Below are 23,066 nucleotides of genomic sequence, written 5' to 3'. Positions count from 1 at the left end.
TAGTGAAGCAAATGTTAACTCTGTCATTGCTCCCAGTCTATCATGTGGTGAAGCTGGAAATGCAGGAAACGTTAAAATGGATGCTTTACGAGAGACCCCCAAAGTACTGTATACCTCCACGCCGTTGGAGGTCGATAACACCGTGACGGTTGAGGGAAGCGATATCGCTGCATCCACTGATGGTGTTTCCGTTTCATCAACTCCCCCGGTTATTTCCGTTACTTCACCAGGAGATGTTTCCACAATGGAAGAGCACATAGACGTCGTAACCAGTACAGATCCGTGTATTAATACTGACGGCAGTATCGATATGCAGGAGAGTACAAGCTTGTGTGACTCAAAAACTAAAACTGACTCTGACGAATCTGACCTGGAGGAAGCAAACAGGAACAGTCAGGTGGAAACTGTGGAGAAGCTGACCAGTCAAGGTCCCACCACCCCCCCCCCCGAACAAATAAGACTCTTCTTACAAAATACATGCAGGAAACGCAATATAAACCTGATGGAATACTTTCCAGATCTACCATCCTTCCTTGAGTGTGCTCAGGCTATCGTACGTAAGCCTGACTTATTCGGTTTCCACCAGACACACTGTCACCGCTTAAAAAAATTGATTTTCAAGGCGAAAAGGGATTCTAATCAATTATCCCACTTCTGATCTTATTCTTAGAAGCTACTATTTTCCTCATGGCCAGTTTCAAGATTGGAACAATAAATGTTAATGGTGGAGGGAGTCCAATCCGCAAGATCCAAATTAAACAGCTGGTAGAGGTCAACGGTCTTGACATAGCTTTGTTACAAGAAACCTATGCTGTCCGATCTGTTCAGGCTCAGTGGCAACTATTTATGGACAAGGAATATTTCTTCAGTAACAACTCCACGTCGAAGGCAGGCATCATGTTTGTCTTAGGGAAACATTTCCATCCGTCCAGCCTTAAATTTATGAGTGTTATTGATGGACACCTTGCCTCTGTGACCTTCTCTATCAATCAGGTCAAGTTCACAATTCTCAATGTGTATGCTCCAAGCAAGAATGACGAGCGGATCTCCTTTTTTGCCGAGCTGAGAAAATTCCTGCAAACACTGGATTTGCAGACTTGTCTAATTATTGGTGGTGATTTTAACTGTACTGTTAATGCTTCATGTTACCGGAACTGGCCGGAACCCCAACCATGTACCGCAAAACTTTTTGCAAACATCATTGTGAAATGTAATCTCCATGATATTTGGCACATACAGCACCCTTCTGATCAGTCTTAGACATGGTGTCGTTGTTTAAACAACCACATCTCACTCGCAAGGCTTGATCGCATCTATGTAAATTCTCATTTATGACATGGAGTTTATAAATCCAATATCATGCCTTCTGGTTTCTCTGACCATTCCCGAGCTCCAGTCTTAATTCAACTCTCTAAACCACGTCCAGGGAGCTCCCATTGGAAATTCAATAATAGTTTACGAGAAAACCTCAACTTCATTCAGGGCTTTGAATCATTCTGGACGGCTCTTCTATAACAGAAGTTAAGCTGTTCCATTAACCCGCTGATATGGTGGGATTTATTAAAAACCAAAATTAAAGGTTTCTGTCAACAGTAGCAGTTTTTCCAAACAAGGGCTGACCATGAAGTTTAAAAAAAAATTACAATTAGAGATTTTACAACTCCAACGAGTCATCGGACTAAATAATAGAAACATACAAAAAACTTTAACTGAGAAACAGTCCTTATTAAAGGAAATAACCGAGAGGAATGCATGTGGTGCCTTAGTTCGGATGAGGGAGCGACACCTGAATGAGGCTTACGTACCAACCAAGTACTTCTTTTCCTTAGAGAAACGTCTTCCCAGTAAACAGCTTTCTCAGCTGCGATTGGCAGATTCATCCATTACCTTCACACAATCAGAAATCAAACTTTTCGTGAAAGAATACTTTTCGAACATATTGTTACAGATCTCGCCCGCCCGCTTGCGGGCAGCCGCTTTTAGCCGAATCGCGGCCGTACGCCCACCGGACGAGCAATCCAGTCGCGGCTTTCCGGATCAACGCCGAAAACCAGCCACGGGTGTGTTTTTAAGCACACCATAACCTTGTCCGTACTCTACCCGCGTGCTACAGGGTCAATCGCCGAATTGTCGATGTACCTAATTAATCGCGTGGGTAGATTACCGAGAGATTTACCTCAACGGGACCGCTTAGAAACGAGCCGCTTAAGCAGCTCGCTTCCTTTTGGGATAACCGAGCGGGGTATTATCGTGCAGTCCCGTTGGACCCGATCACTATACCGGCTATTTAAAAACCAACTACATTCCGAGTGCAAGATGGCAGCTCAACTAAGGAAAAGACGCAACAAACAGGGTACGTTTAAACAGGCACATTTATTTAATACAAGGCAATGCAATTGATGGGGATGATGCAGTGGGGGAAGGGGAGAAGGAGAGGAAGAGCAAACAAAAGCCAACAGCCGATTACCATAATTATTATTCACAAGCACTTATGCAGTTTTACTTAGAGATGGCGCCACAAACACACACACAAACACCCAGAAGACAATGAAAGGAAAACGGGACCGGGTGGTGAGCTCCACGCGCCAGTGTCCTCCACGATCTGACCCAGAGCGACGACCGAGCTCCCTCCAGCTCTCTCCTCTCCTCAGCACGCCTCCCCGAGACTCACGGACTCCAAGCTCCGCGCGAGACTGCGAGAGCCAGCCCCCACAACCACGACCCAGCCACAAACGGCCACAACCACTCTGATGACTCGGACCACTCTTTTCTTGTCACAACGGTGACGACTCTCCCACTCTTCTTCTCAGCGCTCGCGTTCCGCCGCTTTATATTCAAGCCCCGCCCCTTTTCAACTCCCGCCCTTCCTTCCAGAACATGCGGGAAACTTCCATAAGGAAGCGTTTTCCCACCAAATTAGGGACACGCGCCACTGCGGTAGTTGTCTTGGTTCTTCTCTTTGTCCTTCGCAGGGTGAAATCCACCACGGAGATGCCATTCGTTCAGGGGAGGGGGGAAAGGGGGGGCCGCGTGCTTTCCCTCGACGAAGGCCAGGCCTCTGGCAACCGTGTGCCGAGGTAGAAAACGCGGTGGTGGTTGAGGAGGCGTGGTGGTTGTGGTTGAGGCGATCGTGGTTGGTGGTTGAGGTGATTGTGGTTGTAATGGTGGCGTGGTTGGCGTTGTGTGGTGGTCGTGAGGGTGGTGTGGTTGGGCGCATGTGGTTAAGGTGGTTGTGTGAAGGCGGTGGTGGAGAAGGTGTTGGTGGTGGCGGTGGTTGTTGTAAAGCGGTTGATGAGAGCCAATGTTGGTGGTGGAGGTGGTGGTTGTGAAGCGGTTGGTCCAAAATAACGACAGTAGAAGAAAAACGGCTAACTCAAAGATCATAGCGATTATCACACAAATAATTCCCATGAGACAACGGTGGGGAAATCTATCTGAACACAGACTTATCGGCATACCTAAACTAAGGACCTAAATGGTGGTCTGCGAATTTCCACAGCCGTAACACTAACCCCTCCCCTTTTTACAGACTCGTCCCGAGTCGTCCAATTTTCGTGTGCCATCATGTGTAAGTTTCCCCTTGTACATTTTATCTTCGGATCCCTGAGTGCGACATTTAGTGTATTCGTGTCTCAAAAATAAATAACCTATGGGTTACTAACTAAACAAACTCACTCATGCAGACGACTTAAATAAATTGCTGGCGCTACGACAAACAGGCAGGGGAAGTTTGGAAGTTTTACCAGAAGGGGGTTGTTGGCGGACCTTGAGCGCCCTGCGGAAATGTGGTGGGGGCAAATCGCAGAGAGAGCAGGGGGGCGAGGCTGGAGAGGAGACCGTAGAAGACAGAAAGACCACCGACCAACCTGTGGTGAATGAGTGAGAGGCCCAGAGACTCAACCTCATTGCGGGAGATGCCAATGATCCGAAATACCTTGGTTTCTACAGCGTGAAGCCGAGAAAGGTGGGAGGCAGGAGCACCAGCCCAGAGGGGAGAGCAGTACTCCATCAGACTGCGGACAAAAGCTTTGTAAGTGGTCAGGAGCTCAGGTGGGCCGAGGAAGGACTTTGCACGATAGAGGATTCCCAGTCGGCGACTGGCTTTGGAGGCGAGGTTTGAAATGTGGCTTTCCCAGGAAAGGTCATGGCAGATAGTGAGACCCAGAAGCTTGAAAGAAAGGACTTCTTCCAGAGGATTGTTGAGAAAGTGGATGGGGGGGGGAGGGGGGAGTTTCTAAACTGTCCTTTCGAAGAGACATAGTGAGAGTGTGAGATTTGTCTGGATTGAAAGACACGTTCCACGTGTTGGCCGAACATGTTTTGGCCGAGTTTACCAAGTCACATGACTGCGGCTTATCTAACCACTACCAATCTCCATGTTAAGCAAATTCCCCCTTAGCCACCATTTGAAACCATCAGGAGCAAGCAGGATGAGTTGGAGACCAAACCAGCTTAACAAGTATATTGTAAGAAAGGCACATACTGTGTGTACAAGGCAAGCAGCAGCACTAATCCGCATTACTCACTATGTTGCACACGTGACCCATGCAATGTTTGGGTGCATATTGTCAACTTACCGATATAATTAGGGCCTGCGTTTTTTTCCAAATGGCTCACCCCGGATAGCATAACCCAGCGCAGCAGTTCCGCAGCCTGCCGGAACATTGGTGTCACTGCCAGCGCCGCTATCCACACAAAGTATCCCAGGGTATGTCTGCACCATGAGCCACACCAACCAAGCACCAAGCCACTGAGAGAGACCATGAGCGAGACAACAAAAGGCACTGGGAGACACCAAGACTCAAAATCACTGGGCTTTTATCATCCGTCCCCTGGTGCGTGGCTCCACCTCGTGTCACTCCTGATCCGAATATTTGCATTCCGAACCTGGCACCTGGCACCTGGCTCGAGGACGTATAATTATTGTTGTTGTTGTTGTTGCCATCTTCTTGCTATTGGCCTTTACATATTAGATCTGATTGGTGCCTTCCATTCCCCTCCCCTCATGCTGTGCTGCCCTCCCCTCCTCTGCCCTTTTCTCACACTGCCCTCCCCTCACAGTCCTCACGCTGCCCTCCCATCACACTGCGCTCACCTCACGCTGCCCACCCCTACCCTCTCCTCATGCTCCTTCCCCTCCCCTCGTGCTGCCCTCCCTCCCCTCACACTGCCCTCCACTCCCCTCACACTGCCCTCCCCCTCCCCTCACACGTCCCTCCCCTCCCCTCACCCTGACCTCCCCTCATGCTGACCTCCCTCCCCTCCACTCATGCTCCCCTCCCCTCCATTAACAAGCCCCTCTCTTCCACCCATGCTCCTCTCCCCTCCACTCGCGCTCCCCTCCCCTCCACTCGCGCTCTCCTCCCCTCTCCTCACGCTTACTCCCCTCCCCTCATGCTGACCTCCCCTCTTCTCCCCTCTCTTCCCCTCACGCTGACCTCCCATCCCCTCCACTCATGCTCCCCTCCACTCATGCTCCCCTCCACTCCATTCACGCTCCCCTCTCCTCCACCCATGCTCTCCTCCCCTACCCTCCACTCACGCTCCCCTCCCCTCTCCTCACGCTGCCTTCCCTTCTCCTCTCCTCACGCTGCCTTCCCTTCTCCTCTCCTCACGCTGCCTTCTCTTCTCCTCTCCTCACGCTGCCTTCCCTTCTCCTCCCCTCACGCTGCCTTCCCTTCCCCTCTCCTCCCCTCATGCTGCTTTCCCTTCACCTCCCCTCACGCTGCCCTCTTTTCCCCTCCCCTCCCCTCACGCTGCCCTCTTTTCCCCTCCCCTCCCCTCACGCTGCCCTCTTTTCCCCTCCCCTTCCCTCACGCTGTCTTCCCTTCCCCTCCTCTCCCCTCATGCTGCCTTCTCTTCCCCTCCCCTCTCCTCACTCTGCCTTCCATTCCCCTCCCCTCCCTCCCCTCCCCTCACGCTGTCCTCCCTTCCTCCCCTCCCCTCACGCTGCCTTCCCTTCCCTCCCCTCCCTTCCGCTCATGCTGCTTTCCCTTCCCTTCCCCTCTCCTCATGCTGCCTTTCCTTCCCCTCCTCTCCCCTCACGCTGCCTTCCCTTACCCTCCTTTCTCCTCACACTGCCTTCCCTTCCCTTCCATTCTCCTCACGCTCCATTCCCTTCTCCTCTCCTCACGCTCCCTTCCCTTCCCTTCCCTTCCCCTCCCCTCATGCTGCCTTACTTTCCCATCTCCTCGCGCTGCCTTCCCTTCCCCTCCACTCCCCTCACACTGCCTTCCCTTCCCTTCCCCTCCCCTCATGCTCTCTTCCCTTCCCCTCCCCTCACGCTCCCTTCCCTCCCCCTCCCCTCCCCTCACCCTCCCTTTCTTTCCCTTCCTCTCCCCTCGCGTTGCTTTCCCTTCCCCTCACGCTGCCTTCCTTTCCCTTCTCCTCCCCTCACACTGCCTTCCCTACTGCCTCTCTTCCCTACTGCCTCTCTTCCCTACTGCCTCTCTTCCCTCCTGCCTCTCTTCCCGCCCCTACCCCCTCCTCTCTCGCCTCTACCCCTTCCCCTCCCTTTGAGTTCTCGCCAACATTCCCACAGCAAAACGGGCCTGTTCATACAGGCGAGCTCAAAATGTCAGATAAGCAGAGTACGTGGGAAGTATGCTGTGCAAAAGAGAATGGCAGTGCTGTGGAAATTGATATCTGACTTGACCTGCCAAGTTTCTGATGCCCCCATTACACTCATTACCATTTCCATTAATTTCCCACCAAATGGCTTTCAGTGCTCTCAACTGCGAATGAATCAGCATTGCAATTTATTTAATGGGAGGAAGAAGGTTAAGTTGTGCCTTCTGTATTCACCAAAGAATGTATTTCATGAAATGGTTGCTCATCATTGTTTCAGTGTGTAGCATGGTAATGACACTATTAATGTTGTTTTGGACCTGCTCAGCTCAATCACCCTCACTTTCCTTCTCATTCCACTACCCTGATGCTGTGTTGTGCAGGTTGAGATCCGCTTCCCACAAGCAGGTGCTGAAGACCCCAACATAGTCACAGTCATCGGTCTTCCTGAAGATGTGGATAATGCTATTGACCACTTACAGGACCTGGAGGACACTTATGTGAGTTTTTTTTTGAGCCTTGAAGATTTTTCCACTCACCAGAGGAGAGGGTATTGCATTTGGGTCTGTACCTGTCCTCTGTCCTGTCCTGTCTGTCTGTCCGCGCAGAACATGAGTGTTTTTAACTACAATCACTTCTCAGATTGAGATGAATTTTTCACCATTGGAGCGACTACTCATCTAGAATGTTTTAATGATAATTATGACATCATAGGTCACGTGATGGTCACGCAGCCACGTTGGAAAAAAAGGAAAAACTTTAGACCTCCATCTCTGAAACCGCACCAAGGAAAAAAATTGAAACTTGGCACATGGCAAGTACTCTTCATGGGGAATTTGTGATATATGTATGTATGAAAAAAAAATATATATATATATATATATATATAAACATATGGACATATCTAATGATGTCATAGGTGCCTTCATTATGACATCATAATTGCATTACATAGAACGCTAGGTGTAATCAGTATGAAAATTTTTGGTGGTCATCTCGGGTTAAATTCGTCGACAGAACAAAATTGGATGGCATCATCAGTCGTGTGGTTCGACAGCCATATTGTTTGAAAATTGATTGTTCTGGTTTCTGGTTTGGAGCGTCGGCAGGTCTTTTTCACGGCTCTCTGCTGACGATGCCAAAGTTAAGTTTCCGGTTGTCATATGTCCCGTTTTAACTGTTTATTTTCTCACCTCCATGTTACTGTGTGTTCCGAGTTCGCTTTTGTTTCAAACATTGTGCTATTTTGTGAGTTTACATCGATTTTGTCTTACTGGGTTGCTTGAGTCATACCCATCCTTCCCCTCTTGGTGTACGATCATGTTTATTTGTATTTTCTCCCCATTATCTTCAATTCCTTTCTTCCCCACTTTCCCAACGTCCCCCATCCCTCCCAACTAAACACTCTGTTTCTTGTCTTGAATCCAAAAATAAATAATAAAAAACTACCTTTCTCCTTGCATACCCACGAGTCCCGATCATTATTCTTCTTCTTATTATGATTATTATTCTTCCTCCTGCCGGCACACCATCTTTTTTCTACTGAGCTGACCTTCTCTCGCCATGACCTTCACAATTTCTTCCTACAACCTTCCATTCCCGAATCTTACCTGATCATCAAAAATCCATCGAAAATCAATAACCTTCCTTGTATCCTTTCGATCTATACACCTCCTGTAACCACGTGTCTCTCTACTCTGCATGGTACTTTTCATTGACCCAACAGCTTCACACTGCATTTGCAGTTCCAAATTCACCACACACTTCCACGATTTTACTTCAACCTTTCCTTTTCCGAATGTTACACAATCCTTATTTGAAATAAATAAATTCACTTTTGACTATACACCTCCCATAGCCACGTGCTTCTTCCGTAACTACGTGATCTGTTTCCACCTCCTGCGTTTACCGATCCAATTTCACCATTCACCTCACGATCTTTTTCTGAAACACTTCCATGACCTAATCTGATGAAAACTCTCTCAAACAATAATAATAAAAACAATCTCTTATATTGCTTCATCTTCCTCTTTCACACATGTGGTACTCTTAACTGTATCATAATGCACTACTCTTCTACTATTTAAACAGACTGCCCCCCCCCCAGCACCACAGAGCCTTTTCTCCTCCTCATCCAGCCCCCTCCCCGAGCTATTATGCAATCCCCCACACTCTTTCAACAACTCTCCTTACGTCCTCCCCCCTCTCCTCCCATTTCCTCCCCTCCCACCCCCTGCACCCAAAGCCTCCTCCCTCCCTCTTCATAAACAGTGTGGACCTCAAATATCCAGGGCCTTCGCTCAAACCTTTCAGATCTTTCCATACAGGTTGCCATTGACAAACCAGACATCATTTGCCAAACAGAAACTTTCCTCCCTCAAGACGTCTCTGACTCCCAAGTATCTCTCCCTGGTTACTCCCTCCTTTGGTAAGACAGACCTGAGCCTCGTCCTGGTGGAGGAGTTTCTCTCTTCATCAAAAACTCTATTCCTCACTCTCCATGCACTGCCCTCACTCCCCCACACCCCCAGGAATACCTCTGGCTATGGCTTCCCCTCCACTCCCACCTCAAGTTTATATGTGTACTGTACCGGCCACCAAACAGTGATGACTCTATCTTCACCTCACTTTCCAAAAACATGGGCCAACTTCTATCTTCTCATCCAAACTCCCTCTTCCTCATATGTGGTGACTTCAATTGCCATCATACCAGTTGGCGAGGTGTGGGTACCTCTCTCACCTGTCATGGCACTTCAGCAAAAGCTTTCTGCGACTCATTGGGACTGACTCAATCGGTCAATTTCCCAACCCGGATTTCAACCAATGGTACTCCATCTCTTCTGGATCTGATTTTGACAAATTTCCCTGAAAATATCTGCTGCTCTTCCTCCGCTGCAATCGGTTCTTCTGACCACGTCCTTGTCAAATTGGACATCTCTCTGGCTATTATCAGAGAACCACCTCACCGCCGTCAATCTGGCATTTCACTCAAGCCAACTGGCAGAGTCTCCAAGCAGCCCTCAAACTTATAGACTGGTCTCCTATCGCTACTTTCTCCACGTCAACTCATCCTGGGAATGCTTTCAAAGAAACTTGTTTCCCTCATGCACAGATTTATCCCCTCTCGTCTTCAGTTGTCCTACTCTTCCTCCCGCCCATGGTTCACTGAAGTTTGTGACGAGGCAGTTGTCCTGAAACAACTTCCCTTTGCCTCGTCGAAACAAACCCAACTGAGGGTAATCTCAGTTCCTTCCATAAAGTTCAGAACAAGTGTGTATCTACCCTCAGGAGAGCCAGAAAACAACATCTCTGAGCAAAAGTCTGAACTTTCAAACCTCTCTCCCTCCTCCAAATCCTGGTGGCATGTAATCAAATCTGTTTCTGGTGTATGTTCCTCCTCCATCCCCTCCCTTACCTCAAATGGCCACAGTGCTGATACCGCACGTGAAAAGGCTGAATGCCTAAACTCAGTGTTTGCATCGAAATATTGTGTCAAAAACCCATCGCTTTCTCTACCCACCTTACCCAGTCGCACCCAACTGTTCCTGGACTCGGTGTCCTTTTCTCCTGACAAGGTGCAGAGCTTGCTGTTGTCAAACCTCATCTCAGATTCTGCAACCGGTCCAGAGGGCATCAGCCCACGTGTCATAAAAACCTGCTCCTCTGCACTTGCTCACCCTCTCTCTGTTCTATTCACCCTCTCATTTGCTCAAGGTCATCAGCCCTCTGCTTGGAAATCAGCAAACATTACTGCCCTGCATAAAAAGGTGCAAAACAGATCCCTGCAACTACAGACCAATCAGCCATCTCCAAGTAATCAGCAAGGTTATGGAAATATCATCGCTTCAGACATTAAATCCTTCCTCTTCTCCAATGGCCTGATTTCCGATCATCAATTTGGTTTCAGACCAGGTCACTCGACCCTGGATATGCTGCTTCTGCTCTCCCAACAATGGATGGAGGAACTCAATGCTCGACATGAAATCAGACCCACATCCCAAGACATATGGCGTGCTTGACATGGTCTGGCACCCTGCCCTGCTCACCAAACTCTCTTCCTGTTGTATCCAAGACCATCTCCACTCATGGCTCGCAGACTTCCTCTCCTGTCACAGTCAACGTGTAGCCCTAAATGGAGTTTTCATCCCCTCTTCCTGTCCAGGCTGGAGTTCCTCAAGGTAGTGTTCTGGGCCCTGTTCTTTTTCTGGTTTTTATCAATGATCTCTCTGACTCCATGGAAAATCCTCTTTATCTCTTTGCTGATGATTTGTTTATCTCTGCCATACCATCTGTCATCCCTCAAACCGGCATGCAGCAGCTTCTTCGCTCACTGCAGATCTGGGTAAAATCACAAGCTGGTGGAGCATGTATTTCAATCCGGACAAATCTCACACCCTCACAATGTCTCTCCAAAAGGACCATTTAGAACCCCCCCTCCCCCATCCACTTTCTCAACAATCCTCTGGAAGAAGTCCTTTCTTTCAAGCTTCTGGGTCTCATTATCTGCCATGATCTTTCCTGGGAAAGCCACATTTCAAACCTGATCTCCGAACCCAGTCACCGACTGGGAATCCTCCATCGTGCAAAGTCCTTCCTCGGCCCACCTGAGCTCCTGACCACTTACAAAGCTTTCGTCTGCAGCCTCATGGAGTACTGCTCTCCCCTCTGGTCTGGTGCTCCTGCCTCCCACCTTTCTCGGCTTCAGGTCAGGTCAGGTATGGGAGCATGTGCCAGAACAGCGCGTCACTGCGTCCACTTTCCGCCGGTACTCCGGGGGCCTCCGTCTGGCCATCCCCCAGGCAGATGCCAGGCCCATCCCCATCTCATTGAGATGATGGTCAACCTGCTGCAACCACGAGGCACGTGGTCGGCCCACTGGTCTCCTCCACTCACGAGACTCCCCCGCTGAGAGAATCTGGTGAGCAGGATCAGCGTCAGGAAAACGAGCCACATGTCCATACAGCCGCAACTGATGCTCACGGACTATGCAGGTAACATATCTCATCTGAGTCTCCCTCAGCAACCGCTCATTGGACACAAAATCCGACCAGCGATAGCCAAGGATTCTCCGAAGAGACCTGGTACCAAAGGAATTAAGTCTCCATCTCAGATCCTTGGTCAGAGTCCAACTCTCGCATCCATAATGCAAGACTGGAAGAACCAAGGACCTGAAGACTTGGACTTTGGTCCTCCCGCACAGGTACCGGCAGCGCCACACCCTATGATCCAGTGAATCCATGACTCCCCAGGCCCGACCCAGACGTCTCTTGACCTCTGACTCACAGCCAGCAGAGACATGAATATCACTGCCAAGGTCCGTGAATCTCTCCACGACCTCAACATCCTCACCACAAACAGACACAGACAGGACAGCAGCATCCAAGATGTCAGCGAAAGCCTAGATCTTAGTTTTGACCCAAAAAACCCGTACTCCCAGTGGCTCCGACTCCTCATTCAGCCCCTCGAGGGCCCCCAAAAGGATATATAAAGTCTCCGCAAAGATGACTGCATCATCTGCAAAGTCAAGGTCCGTGATCTTGACATTCCCAAACGATGCACTGCAGCTTGATCTCTCCGACATCCTCCCTAAAAACCAGTCCATACAAGTGCTGAAAAGTGTGGGGGCCAGTACACACCCCTGACGAACTCCAGTAACAACTGGAAATAAGTCAGAGATGGCACCACCACACTTCACAGCACTCTAAGTACTAGAGTAGAGTTCAGACATCAGATCGATCAGTTTTGGTGGCACCCCACGAAGACCAAGAATTCTCCAGAGGACATCCCGATTCACTGAATCAAACACTTTACAGAGATCAACATAGGCTGCAAGCAGCCCCTGCCGAAACTCTCATCTGCGTTCGGTGAGGACACGAAGAGCAAGGATACGGTCAATCGTTGACCTCTTTGGTGAAAAGCCTGACTGCTCTGGACGCTGGTGCTCAAGCAGATGGTAGCGAACCCTATCAAGAATGATCCGAGCAAAGACCTTGCCCAGCACTGAGATCAGCGTCACCTCAGTAGTTGTTGCAGTCTTGGCGATCACCCTTCCCTTTCCAGAGAGGAACAACAAGGCCCCTCTTCCAATCAGTTGGGATGATGCCTGTGTTCCAGGCAGAGCACAAAACTGCATTCAACAACACGAGTGCAGCATTTCCACCAGCCTTGAGAAGTTCAGCATGGATGCCACAGATCCCTGGTGCTTTGCCTCGTTTCAACCGGTTCACCGCAGCCCGTGTTTCCACAAGCGAAGGTGGACCACAGTTGATTCAATGGTCAGCAACAGGGATTGTAACACCCTTGACGTCCAACTCGACAGCTGGGGGATCAGCCCGGTACAACCGCTCAACGTAACCAGCCCAGCGGGCCTTCACTTCAGACTCCTCTGTCAAGAGCCTACCACCCTCTGCTCTAACTGCAGTGCTCCGAGGGATGGGCTTGGATGAACGCAATGCGCGAATTCCCCTGTAAGCGGGACGAGAATCACCTGTCCACAGGTGATGCTCTACCCCCTCACAGATTCCTCGCACATAGGCCTCCTTGTCCAGCCTCAGTGCACGTACAGTTTTACGCCTCAGCTCCCTGAACAGCTCAGCTCTGCCATCAAGCCTGGCCCTGTGACTCTGGTCAATGGAATTCAGTGTCCCTTGAGAGATAAAATTCTTCTTTGCCCTGCGGTGAGTTCCAAGACATCCACCGGCAACATCAAGGACGGTGGTCTTGAAGGCACTCCACAACTCTTCAGGACCCCCCAAAGCACCCAGACCCCCCTAAGTGTCCACTCAGCCTGTTCGCAAAGTCCTCAGATACTCTCTCATCCCTGAGCTTGCCAACATCCAGCCTCGGCTGGGATGGTACCATTCTCCAGGATTTAAGATGCAGCTTTGGAGTTGCTAAAACAAGCCTGTGGTCAGTATTGAGGAACTGAGCACTCCCGTAGACCCTGCAGTTCTGGATCATCCTCCAGCGACCGTCAATGAGGACATGGTCAATCTCCTTTGCCGCACCGCCAGCATTGGAATACCATGTCCAGCGATGAGCTTGTGGGCGCTGAATCCATGAACCAGCCACCCTAAGTCCATGACTTCTTGCAAAGTCAAGGAACTTAGTGCTATTCTGGTTCATAGTTCCTGACCCATGGGGACCAACACATACCTCATAACCATTGCTCTCAGTTCCAGTCGATGCATTGAAATCCCCCAAAACTAGAAGTGTATCTCGTCTGGGGCACTGATCAACCACAGACTCGAGCGTGGCATAGAATGCATCCTTCACGATGAGATCACTCGCCTCAGTCGGAGCATAAACAGAGACCAGGAAATGACACCCAAGGAGTGACGAATCCTTAATCTCATAATACGCTCGTTGACCGGTGTTACCTCAATTATCATTGGGGTCAGCTTATTGGACACAGCTACAGCAACTCCTTGGGTATGGTAACCATCAGAGCTACCAGACCAATAGTAGCTGCAACCACCCACCATTATCTCGCCGCAATCCGATCTCCGAACCTCAGAGAGTGCTGCAATACCGATGTCCAAACGCTTGAGCTCAGATGATAACAGGGACAAGTGATCATCCTCTCTTAGGGATAGGACATTCCAGGCACCCACCCGAAGGGACCGCCTCAGGTTAACCCAAGGAGACCGCCGTCTGGTGGACGACACCTCAGCACCACTCCGACACACTCTCCTGCAATCTGACCCAGAGATGTTACCCCGTGGTTTCCCTCCTATCATCAAATATTGGGGGTCCCGAAGGCTTTGCCCCAATCCCATCATCCGGTGAGCTGCCCTGCGAAGGGAAGCTGCACAGGAAGGTACTCCCACGGAGTGGGTTTTCAAATTTTTTTGCGTTTTTGTGTTTTGCGGAATGAAGGGTTTTACGGTGGCGGAGTGCAAATCCTGCCACCAACCTCCTGATAAAAAAGTAACCCAACTGCAGGAGGACGTCCGCAGACACAGTTGGGCACTAGATATGGATGGCCGTTGGCTCACAAGGAGCTCCTCCGCCCTTTCTCTGTTCCCCACTGTTTTGTCCTTCTCGGCTTCACGCTGTGGAAACCAAGGCATTTCTGATCATTGGCATCTCCCGCTATGAGGCTGAACCTTTGGGCCTCTCACTCTCTCACCACAAGCAGGCCGGTGGTCTTTCTGTCTTCTACTGTCTCCTCTCCAGTCTCGCCCCCCTGCTCTCTCTGCGATTTGTCCCCACCACATTTCCTCAGGGCGCTCAAGGTCCGCCAACAACCCCTTTCTGGTAAAATGACCAAAATCACGAATCACCTCTCACCTTCACTCTTTCATTCCTCTTTTTCCCCACCTTTGGAATAAACTCCCTCACTCTATTCAATCCCATTCTTCCCTCCAGGCCTTCAAAACAGCTGTTCACCACCACCTCTTATCATCCCCCATCCAAATCTTCGATCTTTTCTACCCCCGTTAATCCACGCAAGCCCACTTCCTTCGAATTCCCTGTTTTCCTTCCTGAAAGTCCCTGTAATGTTCATCTTGTGTTCCCCATGTTCCCTGCCCCATCCCTCTCCCTTCCACAGATCTCCTAATGTCTCTGTTCCCCACTGTTTTGTCCTTCCCTTTCCCGCCCCTCTTGTCTCATACCCCCCTTGATGTGTGTTGTGTGTTAGCTCTCATACGAGCCTCGACAAGGTAAACAACAATAAAATAAAATAATTTTTAAAACCCTTCAAAAATCATCATCTCTGAAACAGCTGAACAGATCAAGGGGAAATTTTACTTGTATGACCACCTATCGATGAGGACCAAAACGTTCACACATAACATCATAGGTCACAGTTTTGCAGCCATATTGGAGTTACCCTAAAACGTATAAACATCTTCTCCAGATGGCTGATCAGATCGAGGAGAAACTTTACACAAGTGTTCCCCAATCCTTGGGGATACTAGGGTATTCACGAATAACTAGCTGAAACCCCGTCACAGACGGATTCCGTTCATTCAACCACCCTCACCAGCTCACACACACTCAAGGGACATGGACTGGACAGGGTGTGCTTGCCCCCGCCTACTCATCCCCCGCCCCTGCCCCATCCCCCCCCGCCCCTGCCCCATTCAATCTGCTTACCCCCGCCCAAAAATGTAATTACCCCAGCCCCGCCTCTTCACTCCCCACCCCCCGTCTATTGATTCCCCGCCCCACTTGCCCCCGGGCCCCCACCCCCTGTCCACCCCCTCACACTCAACTCCGCCTCATTCAACCCAGCCCCCACCCCCTTTCCCCCTGTCTCCCGCTTTCAATTTGCTTACCTCCGCCCAAAAATTTGCTTACCTTGCCCCCCGCATCTTCACTCCCTGCCCCCGCCTCTTCACTCCTCGCCCCCATCTCAATGAAAAGTGTTTATTCTGCTTCAGAGTTGAAGTTTGACTATTGCCACTATGCGCGATTCACTCTTACAGGTACGAAGTTTCTTTCAGTCCAGGTCACAGTACCAAGAAAAACGTGACGCGACCGCTTGGAGGAGCACAAAATTGGTCCTTCAGTATTAATATATAGATTGATTGATGATTGATGATAGGTCACATGATCTGGAAGCCATGTTGCATTGAGCAAAAATCTTTTAAAAAATTATTTCTCTTGAACTGCTTCATCAATCGACGTGAAAGTTCACAATTATGATGTAGTGGTGATGGGAATATACATTTTTAATTCCAACCTGATGGGGTGCATGGTCTCGCAGCCAGAATTATTTGATTTTGTTGAACTGGGTTTTTTGTTTTGTGTTTTATTTTGTTGTTGAATAAGGCTCTCTTGGCTGCAGCTGGATGGGTTTGAGGGTGGAGGAGGAGCACCTGAAACCCTAATCCTATCCATGACTTCATCTTCGCTTTTTGCTTGTTTGGGTTCCTTCTGATTACTCAAATGCAGGACTGTACCTATTTGGTCTTCCATTTGATTTGAATTGAATTAATTTTAATCCCATTCTGAATTAAATTGAATCATAAAAAATGTATTGGTCAGGATCAGGTCTCCATTCAAAGTGGGACATCTTTGTACCCAGTCATCACTGCCAGCAGTTATAAAGTGGCAGTTCTAATTATGTCTGTTATTAATTAACACACCAGTACACAAATGCCACACAAAACAAGTCCTGGTGAGGGTCTCTAATCTCTGATTGCTCTTGATTGTTGTTATCTTTTATTTTGAGTTATCATCAGACTTTAATTTGACAGGTCAGTAAGGGAGTTTGATTTCCAAAATGATGAGGCATAGGAAGGTATATTGTACCTTTGGTGCTTGCATATGAGCCTGTCTACATGGCACAATTAGCTCTCAACTATTTTTTCTTTTTGTGCAGATGATGGATGTGGTGGATTATGAACAACCCCCTTCCGTTGTGCTGCCTGTGATGACTGAGCAGGAAAAGGGCGATCCTAAGGGCTTCATGGTCCGAAACGCGCCTTGGGATCATAGTGACACCAGGGTGAGTGGTTTTATCATTCGCTATCTGCAGATGTAGAAGCAAGCAGAATTTTTTATCCCTCCTTTCCCCTACACAATCCTTTTTTTCTCTTTTTTTGGTCTCAAAGCATCATATGTACAGGAGAAAGGTAGGACCCATCGTCATTTGGAATTGACCTTCTGTAACGAAGGAAGGGAAAAAGAATCAACCACAATGGTTGGACTCGCATAACATTTTGACCATGGGTCTGGCAGATTATCCCATCCTGGATGCTGTTAATGAGAGAGCTGTTTGTTTTGGTTTGTTTTTAATCAACAATCTAACAGTGCATTGCAGTCATCCTGAGACAAATGACTTCCTGGAGATTAGAATTGAAATCCTTAATCCAGCTGCCTTCTGCTCAATTTGAATCCAAAACCTTTGGAATTCCAGTGCAGTATCTTCACCAATAAACCACCACTTTTACTCAAATCAACTTAAAACTTTCTTACAGCAAATTACTCTACCCCCTACAAGGCCCTCCCAGACCTTCCTTCTTTTGCATACCTCACATATCGACTGCCTCTTAACTCGACATTCTTTTGAGCTGTATCATTCATTTATTCCTTCCCTGCTGGGGAAGACTCATCTGAATACAACATATCAATTACTGAATTCAACTACACCCTCTTCATGACATGCAAATTCTTCTGCTTTTGTTTTTGCCAACATTTGTATCCCAATCTTCTGAAGTAACGTTAACCAAAGTGCAAATCATTTGACATTTCAAGATTCAACCTGACTAACCTGTAAAGAGGTTAATGTAGCCTTCAGAGTGAAGTTGTTTTGCTCAGCATCTTTGGGTAGAACTTAATCATTTGCTATCAGTAATTGCAGTTTGGTTAATTTTGCTGGCATTGCACAATTTCTTCTCGACCCATTTTCCGTTGCTTTGTACAGATGATTGATGTGGTGCATTGTTATCAGCCATGATGATGATGCACTGGTCATGTACTACTCTATTGTAGGGGGAGTGAATTTTAATGCAAATTCATTTTGTGCGATTGCAGATGTCCTTGTCGATGATGCATTTCCTCAGAAATGTACATTTGCCTTGCCTTAGCGATGTGCCCTCATTTTATGTCGACAGTGGGTGTTGCTCATATGTCCCATTGCACCGATGGTTGCTCCGTTGATTCTGATAGTGTGGAATAGTCATCTTTAATATTCATGCTCAAGTTTTTATTCAAATTATTCAGGTATGAGATTGGTAGAGATAAATCTGGAAGAAAATGTGATTAGAGAAAAAAAAATTGGACAGTAGATTGGAATATTGACGTACAATGTTATTAACTTGTTTGGGAACAGGAAAGTCAGATTTATTTAGTTTTTTTCCCCCAGTGGATCTTGCAAGATGGGTCCAAGGTGCAGTTGACCGCTCGGTCGAACCGATATTCTGTCAAACCACGTGATCAGCCGATATGCAGTGCATTTGTAATTGCAACTAATGGAAATGACATGGTTCCTTCACACACAGCCTCCCCCTCACCCCTACCCCTGCGCCACTCCACATTCATACAGTACATGTTATTTGGACCATAAAAGCACTTTAAAATTAGAACGCCACTCAGTAGAACCAGGCTGAACAGTTTACGTTTTGTATCCCACTGATGGGCCAAATCTGCATCCGTACTTTAGCCAAAATCTCATCAGCTTGTTCTTATCAACTACCCAATCTGTCCACCAAGTTTCATCTGAATATGTCCACAACGTTTTGAAATGTGGTGATATAAATCATTTTTGGCCCTATCTCTCAATGGTGAAGAATCACCTTAAAAAAAAAACAACTCTTATCCAGATCTTCACCAAAATCGAAATCAGCCTTCCTTGTCACACACCAAACCTGTCCACCAAGTTTTGTCCATATCTGTCCACAACATTTTGAGATGCCCTGCTCACAGACAGATAAACAGGGGTGAAAATATATCCTCCGTCCTCCTTCAGCGGTGGAGGTAATGATTGCTTTTGTTTTTTAACTGTAGTACATGTAATTTATTATTAATAACGTTATGTTACAACAAATACAGCAGTAAAATATGTGAATGATGGTACAAGATGTGAATGCAAATTGGTCGAATACATCAGGATTCAGTTCTCATTCAAGAACACTAAAAATAGGACCACAGGACCTGTAACTTATCTGGACCCTGGCCTAATGTTGTAACCCAAGTTTGGTAGCATTCTCATTGGCGGGTCTGGAGAGGAAGGATTTTGAAGGAATTTATGTGATTTTACAAAAAAAAATCAAGTCCGCCATTTTGACGCTTCCGGTCATGTGATTGGCATGACTTCCGCAATATAATTAACATCCCTACTCCAGCCTAATGTTGCAACCCAAATTTGGTGTCATTCTCATCGGCGGGTCTGGAGAAGAAGATTTTGGAAGGAATTTGCGTGACCGTCTTTTTGACACTCGTCTGGTCACGTGAACAGCATGGCCATCGCAATGTAAGGTCAGGACCCTCTCTTCATGTTGTAACCTAAATTGGGTTGCATTCTGACTGGTCTGTCTGGAGAAGACGATGTTCGAAGGAATTTGATAAGTCGGCCATTTTGACCTGCTTAAAGTCGCGTGACCGGAACAAGCTTTGCAATTCCTGTTACCAGCCAGGAGAGGAATGTTGCTGACAAATTTTAGCTGGATCAGCCCAGCGGTTTGGCTGGACAAGTCGAAATAGGTGATGGATGGACGGACGAATGGACGGTGCGAGATGACAATACCTTATCTGGAATTTAAATTTCAGATAAATTAATAATAAGTCGTCGGTGAGGTTTAAGCTTCATTTTTGTATATTTATGCTTAAAACTAGCTTGGTAAATGTTACTACACCCCTATCACTTTGACTCACAACATTATACAGTTGATAATCGACATTGCGCTTTGCTGCATACCAGGAACAGAGATGGAAGAAGGTGCACAGTGTGTCTCGCGTCTTCAAGTCGCGTGGGGAGAAGGACTTGCGTGTTCAAGTGCAATGAAAAGAAAAACAACCTGGCAAACGATTGTGGGGAAAAAAATTATAATAATTGTGCATTCAAGGAGGAAATGTTAAAAAAAAAATTTGCACAATCCATTGAAAAGCAATTCAAGTGCCATATTTTCCGCTGTATAAACCATGGCTGTGTATTAACCGCGCCCCTGTTTTTCACCCTCAAAATAAATATGTATATTGATCATTTTATTTTCTGATCTAGATCTAAATACGTTTGTATATTAACTTTGGACAGAACAAAGTGATGGAGATATCAACATGCTTACTCCCATGTCCACTTAATTTCGTCGAACAGTCTTATTCTCATTTTCAAGAAGTTGGAGAGAGGACAGGAAACCAAGAAGTTTTTTTTTTGTTTGTTTTTTTTACTTTCATTAACGGTACTTCAAAAAAAAAGATTTTTCTTTCTTATTTTTCAAAATATAATATCGAGGGTTTTTTTTCTTGTATACACTGTCAAGGCAAGGGAGTTTGTCTTTTTTTTGCCTATTAAAAAATTGTGGATTATACACCAGAAAATACGGTATGCGCAATTGAGTGGGGTCCGATAGCACGTTCTGCGCACACGTCTGGATAATGAATGTACATGTACGACTGTGAAAGGGAAATTTGTATTGGAACGATGAGCGAGGATGATGGTAAATATTATTTCTCTCTGCAGGTTGTATTCATTTAAAGTCTGTTTCTTGCAACAAGTTTCAGAATAGAAGTGTTCTGAACGTTTTTTAAATTTTTTGTTCTTTTTCTTCATTTAGGCTCCTGACATGACCAGTTCTGAAGAATTTCCAAGCTTCGGTGCAGTTGTGGCTCCAAAGGCTACTACCATTTGGGGACCAAAAAAATTCTGATCATGCAGTCTTGTCTCTGGCCTTGTGCCTTCTTTTCATAATCATCACCTATCGCCTTGTTCTCTCTTTATTTTAACTTCCACTATTAGATTTCTGTTTCCCAGATGCTGCCCTTTTCTCCGAGTTTTTATTTTTATTTTTTTTGCTTTTCCATCTCTCACAAGCTGACTGACGGCGATGTCCCTGTTCTATGATTTTATTGTCATGCTCCAAAGATTATGCACATTTCTCCGAACCCACAAACCGGCGCTGCTCACCCTTCTCCAACGACGTAAGGTCTGTCATATAATTCCATTTGTCTTTTACAGCCCAAATTGTGGGATGGGGGGGGGGGGGTAGGAGTGGGATGAGGGGAAGCTTGTGGTGAGTGAATTGTTTTCCTCTAATGGGTTTGTGCCCCAGAAGCTATTTGCCCTCTGAGGCATTCTTCCCATGAAAATGCATTTTTGCATATTGCCAAGTGAGGGCCTGGGTCTTCTCCCAGCCTTCGCATTTACATCTGGCATGTGCATGGAGTAGTCACAATCTTGCTGAATTACTTGATCGATCTTCCTTGAAGTGGGCTGGTGCAAGCAAAGTTAAAAAAAAATTACATATATATATATATATATTCTGCAAGTTGCAGCGTTATTGAAAAGGCAAGGGTCATGAACGGTGAATATGTGGTTAACTGCTAACCGCTACGTTCAAAAGGATGTTTGAATCTCACATCTTGAACCTCGCATTTTTAACGACAGATTGCAAACTCCTGCTGTACCTTAAGTAAAAAAAACTTTGGCTCCTCATGGGGATATGCACAATATAAAAAAAAGAAGTATTTCTGTATGATGAGAATGACAAAAAGTAAAAATAATCAGAACTGTGATCCTTGTTCTTTGTGAACTGCTTTTCTTTCTTTATTTTAAAAGATCAAGGCTCATGTAAGAGCAAGGTGATGGGGAGGATGTGAGCTGACAGTGGGGCAACAGTTGGATGAAATAAGCAAGGAAATGAATGAACGGGAAGAAAGGGAACACTACAACCTGCAAGAAGGTAAGGTTAATTGTTGTGATAAAGAATGTGGGTAAGGATGGGGGATGACATGGGGTTGGCGTGCACACATTTCTTGAATGCCTGGAAGGGAGTGATCGAACTGCCTCTGGAAGGTGGTTCCACAGATGAGAGAAGCAAAATAGGTCGACATGTTTCTTTATCATGTTATTTAATTTCGACATAGTGCTTAGATATAACATGTGATGATGGGGATTAGGAGAGGAGGGGAGGGGGGTCCGCTGGGTTCGAGGTTGAAATGCATGGTATTCATTACAATGAGTTTGAGACCACAAACAAGTATGGAATGTGAAATAAGGCTAGTTTGAAAGGCTGTAATTTCGATCAGGGCTTGGTGGAGGCATAAAATGTTCTTCATGTGGATAATTAGACAGGATTAGCGAACCTGGACAGGTCACCTACTTTTAGCAAGAAGCACAAATCATGTGTGTGTTTCACAAGCATGAGTTGATTGCAAATCAAATGACGATGTGTCATCGTCTTGCCTCCTATTATTTTCCTCCAAAATGGGGAAAGATATTCGAATGAAACACAGCGTGGTGTACACATCAGTTCCTTCCACCACTGGGTGCGAAGTTTTGTGATTCAGACATTCGATGTCTCACTGCTATGTTAGTCAAGATAGCAGAGGGCAGTATGACGTCGGTGCTATGAAGCTTGAAGTGCTCGAGATGAGAGTTGGGATGATACGACTCGAGATGAGGGTTTCGATGATGCGGCCAGCCCAGGGTGAGGGTTGTGATGATGCGGCTCGGGGTGAAGGTTGTGATGATGTGGCTCGGGGTGAGGGTTGCGATGATGCGTCTCAGGGTGAGAGTTGCGATGATGCGGCTTGGGGTGAAGGTTGCTATGATGCGGCTCGGGGTGAGGGTTGCGATGATGCGGCTCGGGGTGAGGGTTGCGATGATGCGGCTCGGGGTGAGGGTTGCAATGATGCGGCTCGGGGTGAGGGTTGTGAGGATGCGGCTCAGGGTGAGGGTTGCGATGATGCAGCTCGGGGTGAGGGTTGCGATGATGCGGCTCGGGGTGAGGGTTGCGATGATGCGGCTCGGGGTGAGGATTGCAATGATGCGGCTCGGGGTGAGGGTTGTGAGGATGCGGCTCAGGGTGAGGGTTGCGATGATGCAGCTC

At 47.3% G+C, this 23,066-nt stretch overlaps 1 protein-coding gene across 1 annotated transcript in view; it reads left to right on the top strand.

Moving 5' to 3' along the window:
- HDLBP (high density lipoprotein binding protein) overlaps positions 1-21,750 on the top strand; it is a 173,142-nt gene extending 151,392 nt beyond the window's left edge. The window contains exons 26-28 of the mRNA XM_085879608.1: positions 6,951-7,067; positions 16,901-17,026; positions 20,793-21,750. Coding sequence (XP_085735734.1) covers positions 6,951-7,067; positions 16,901-17,026; positions 20,793-20,885 — 336 coding nt within the window. The 3' untranslated portion in view covers positions 20,886-21,750. The remainder of the gene's footprint in view (positions 1-6,950; positions 7,068-16,900; positions 17,027-20,792) is intronic.
- The last annotated feature ends 1,316 nt before the right edge of the window (positions 21,751-23,066 follow it).

Source organism: Eptatretus burgeri, chromosome 4 (genome assembly GCF_056783735.1).
Source record: "Eptatretus burgeri isolate ZD-2024b chromosome 4, Ebu_testis_v1, whole genome shotgun sequence".
In the NCBI taxonomy this organism is placed as follows: Eukaryota; Metazoa; Chordata; class Myxini; order Myxiniformes; family Myxinidae; genus Eptatretus; species Eptatretus burgeri.
This window is presented reverse-complemented; position numbering and strand designations above follow the sequence as displayed.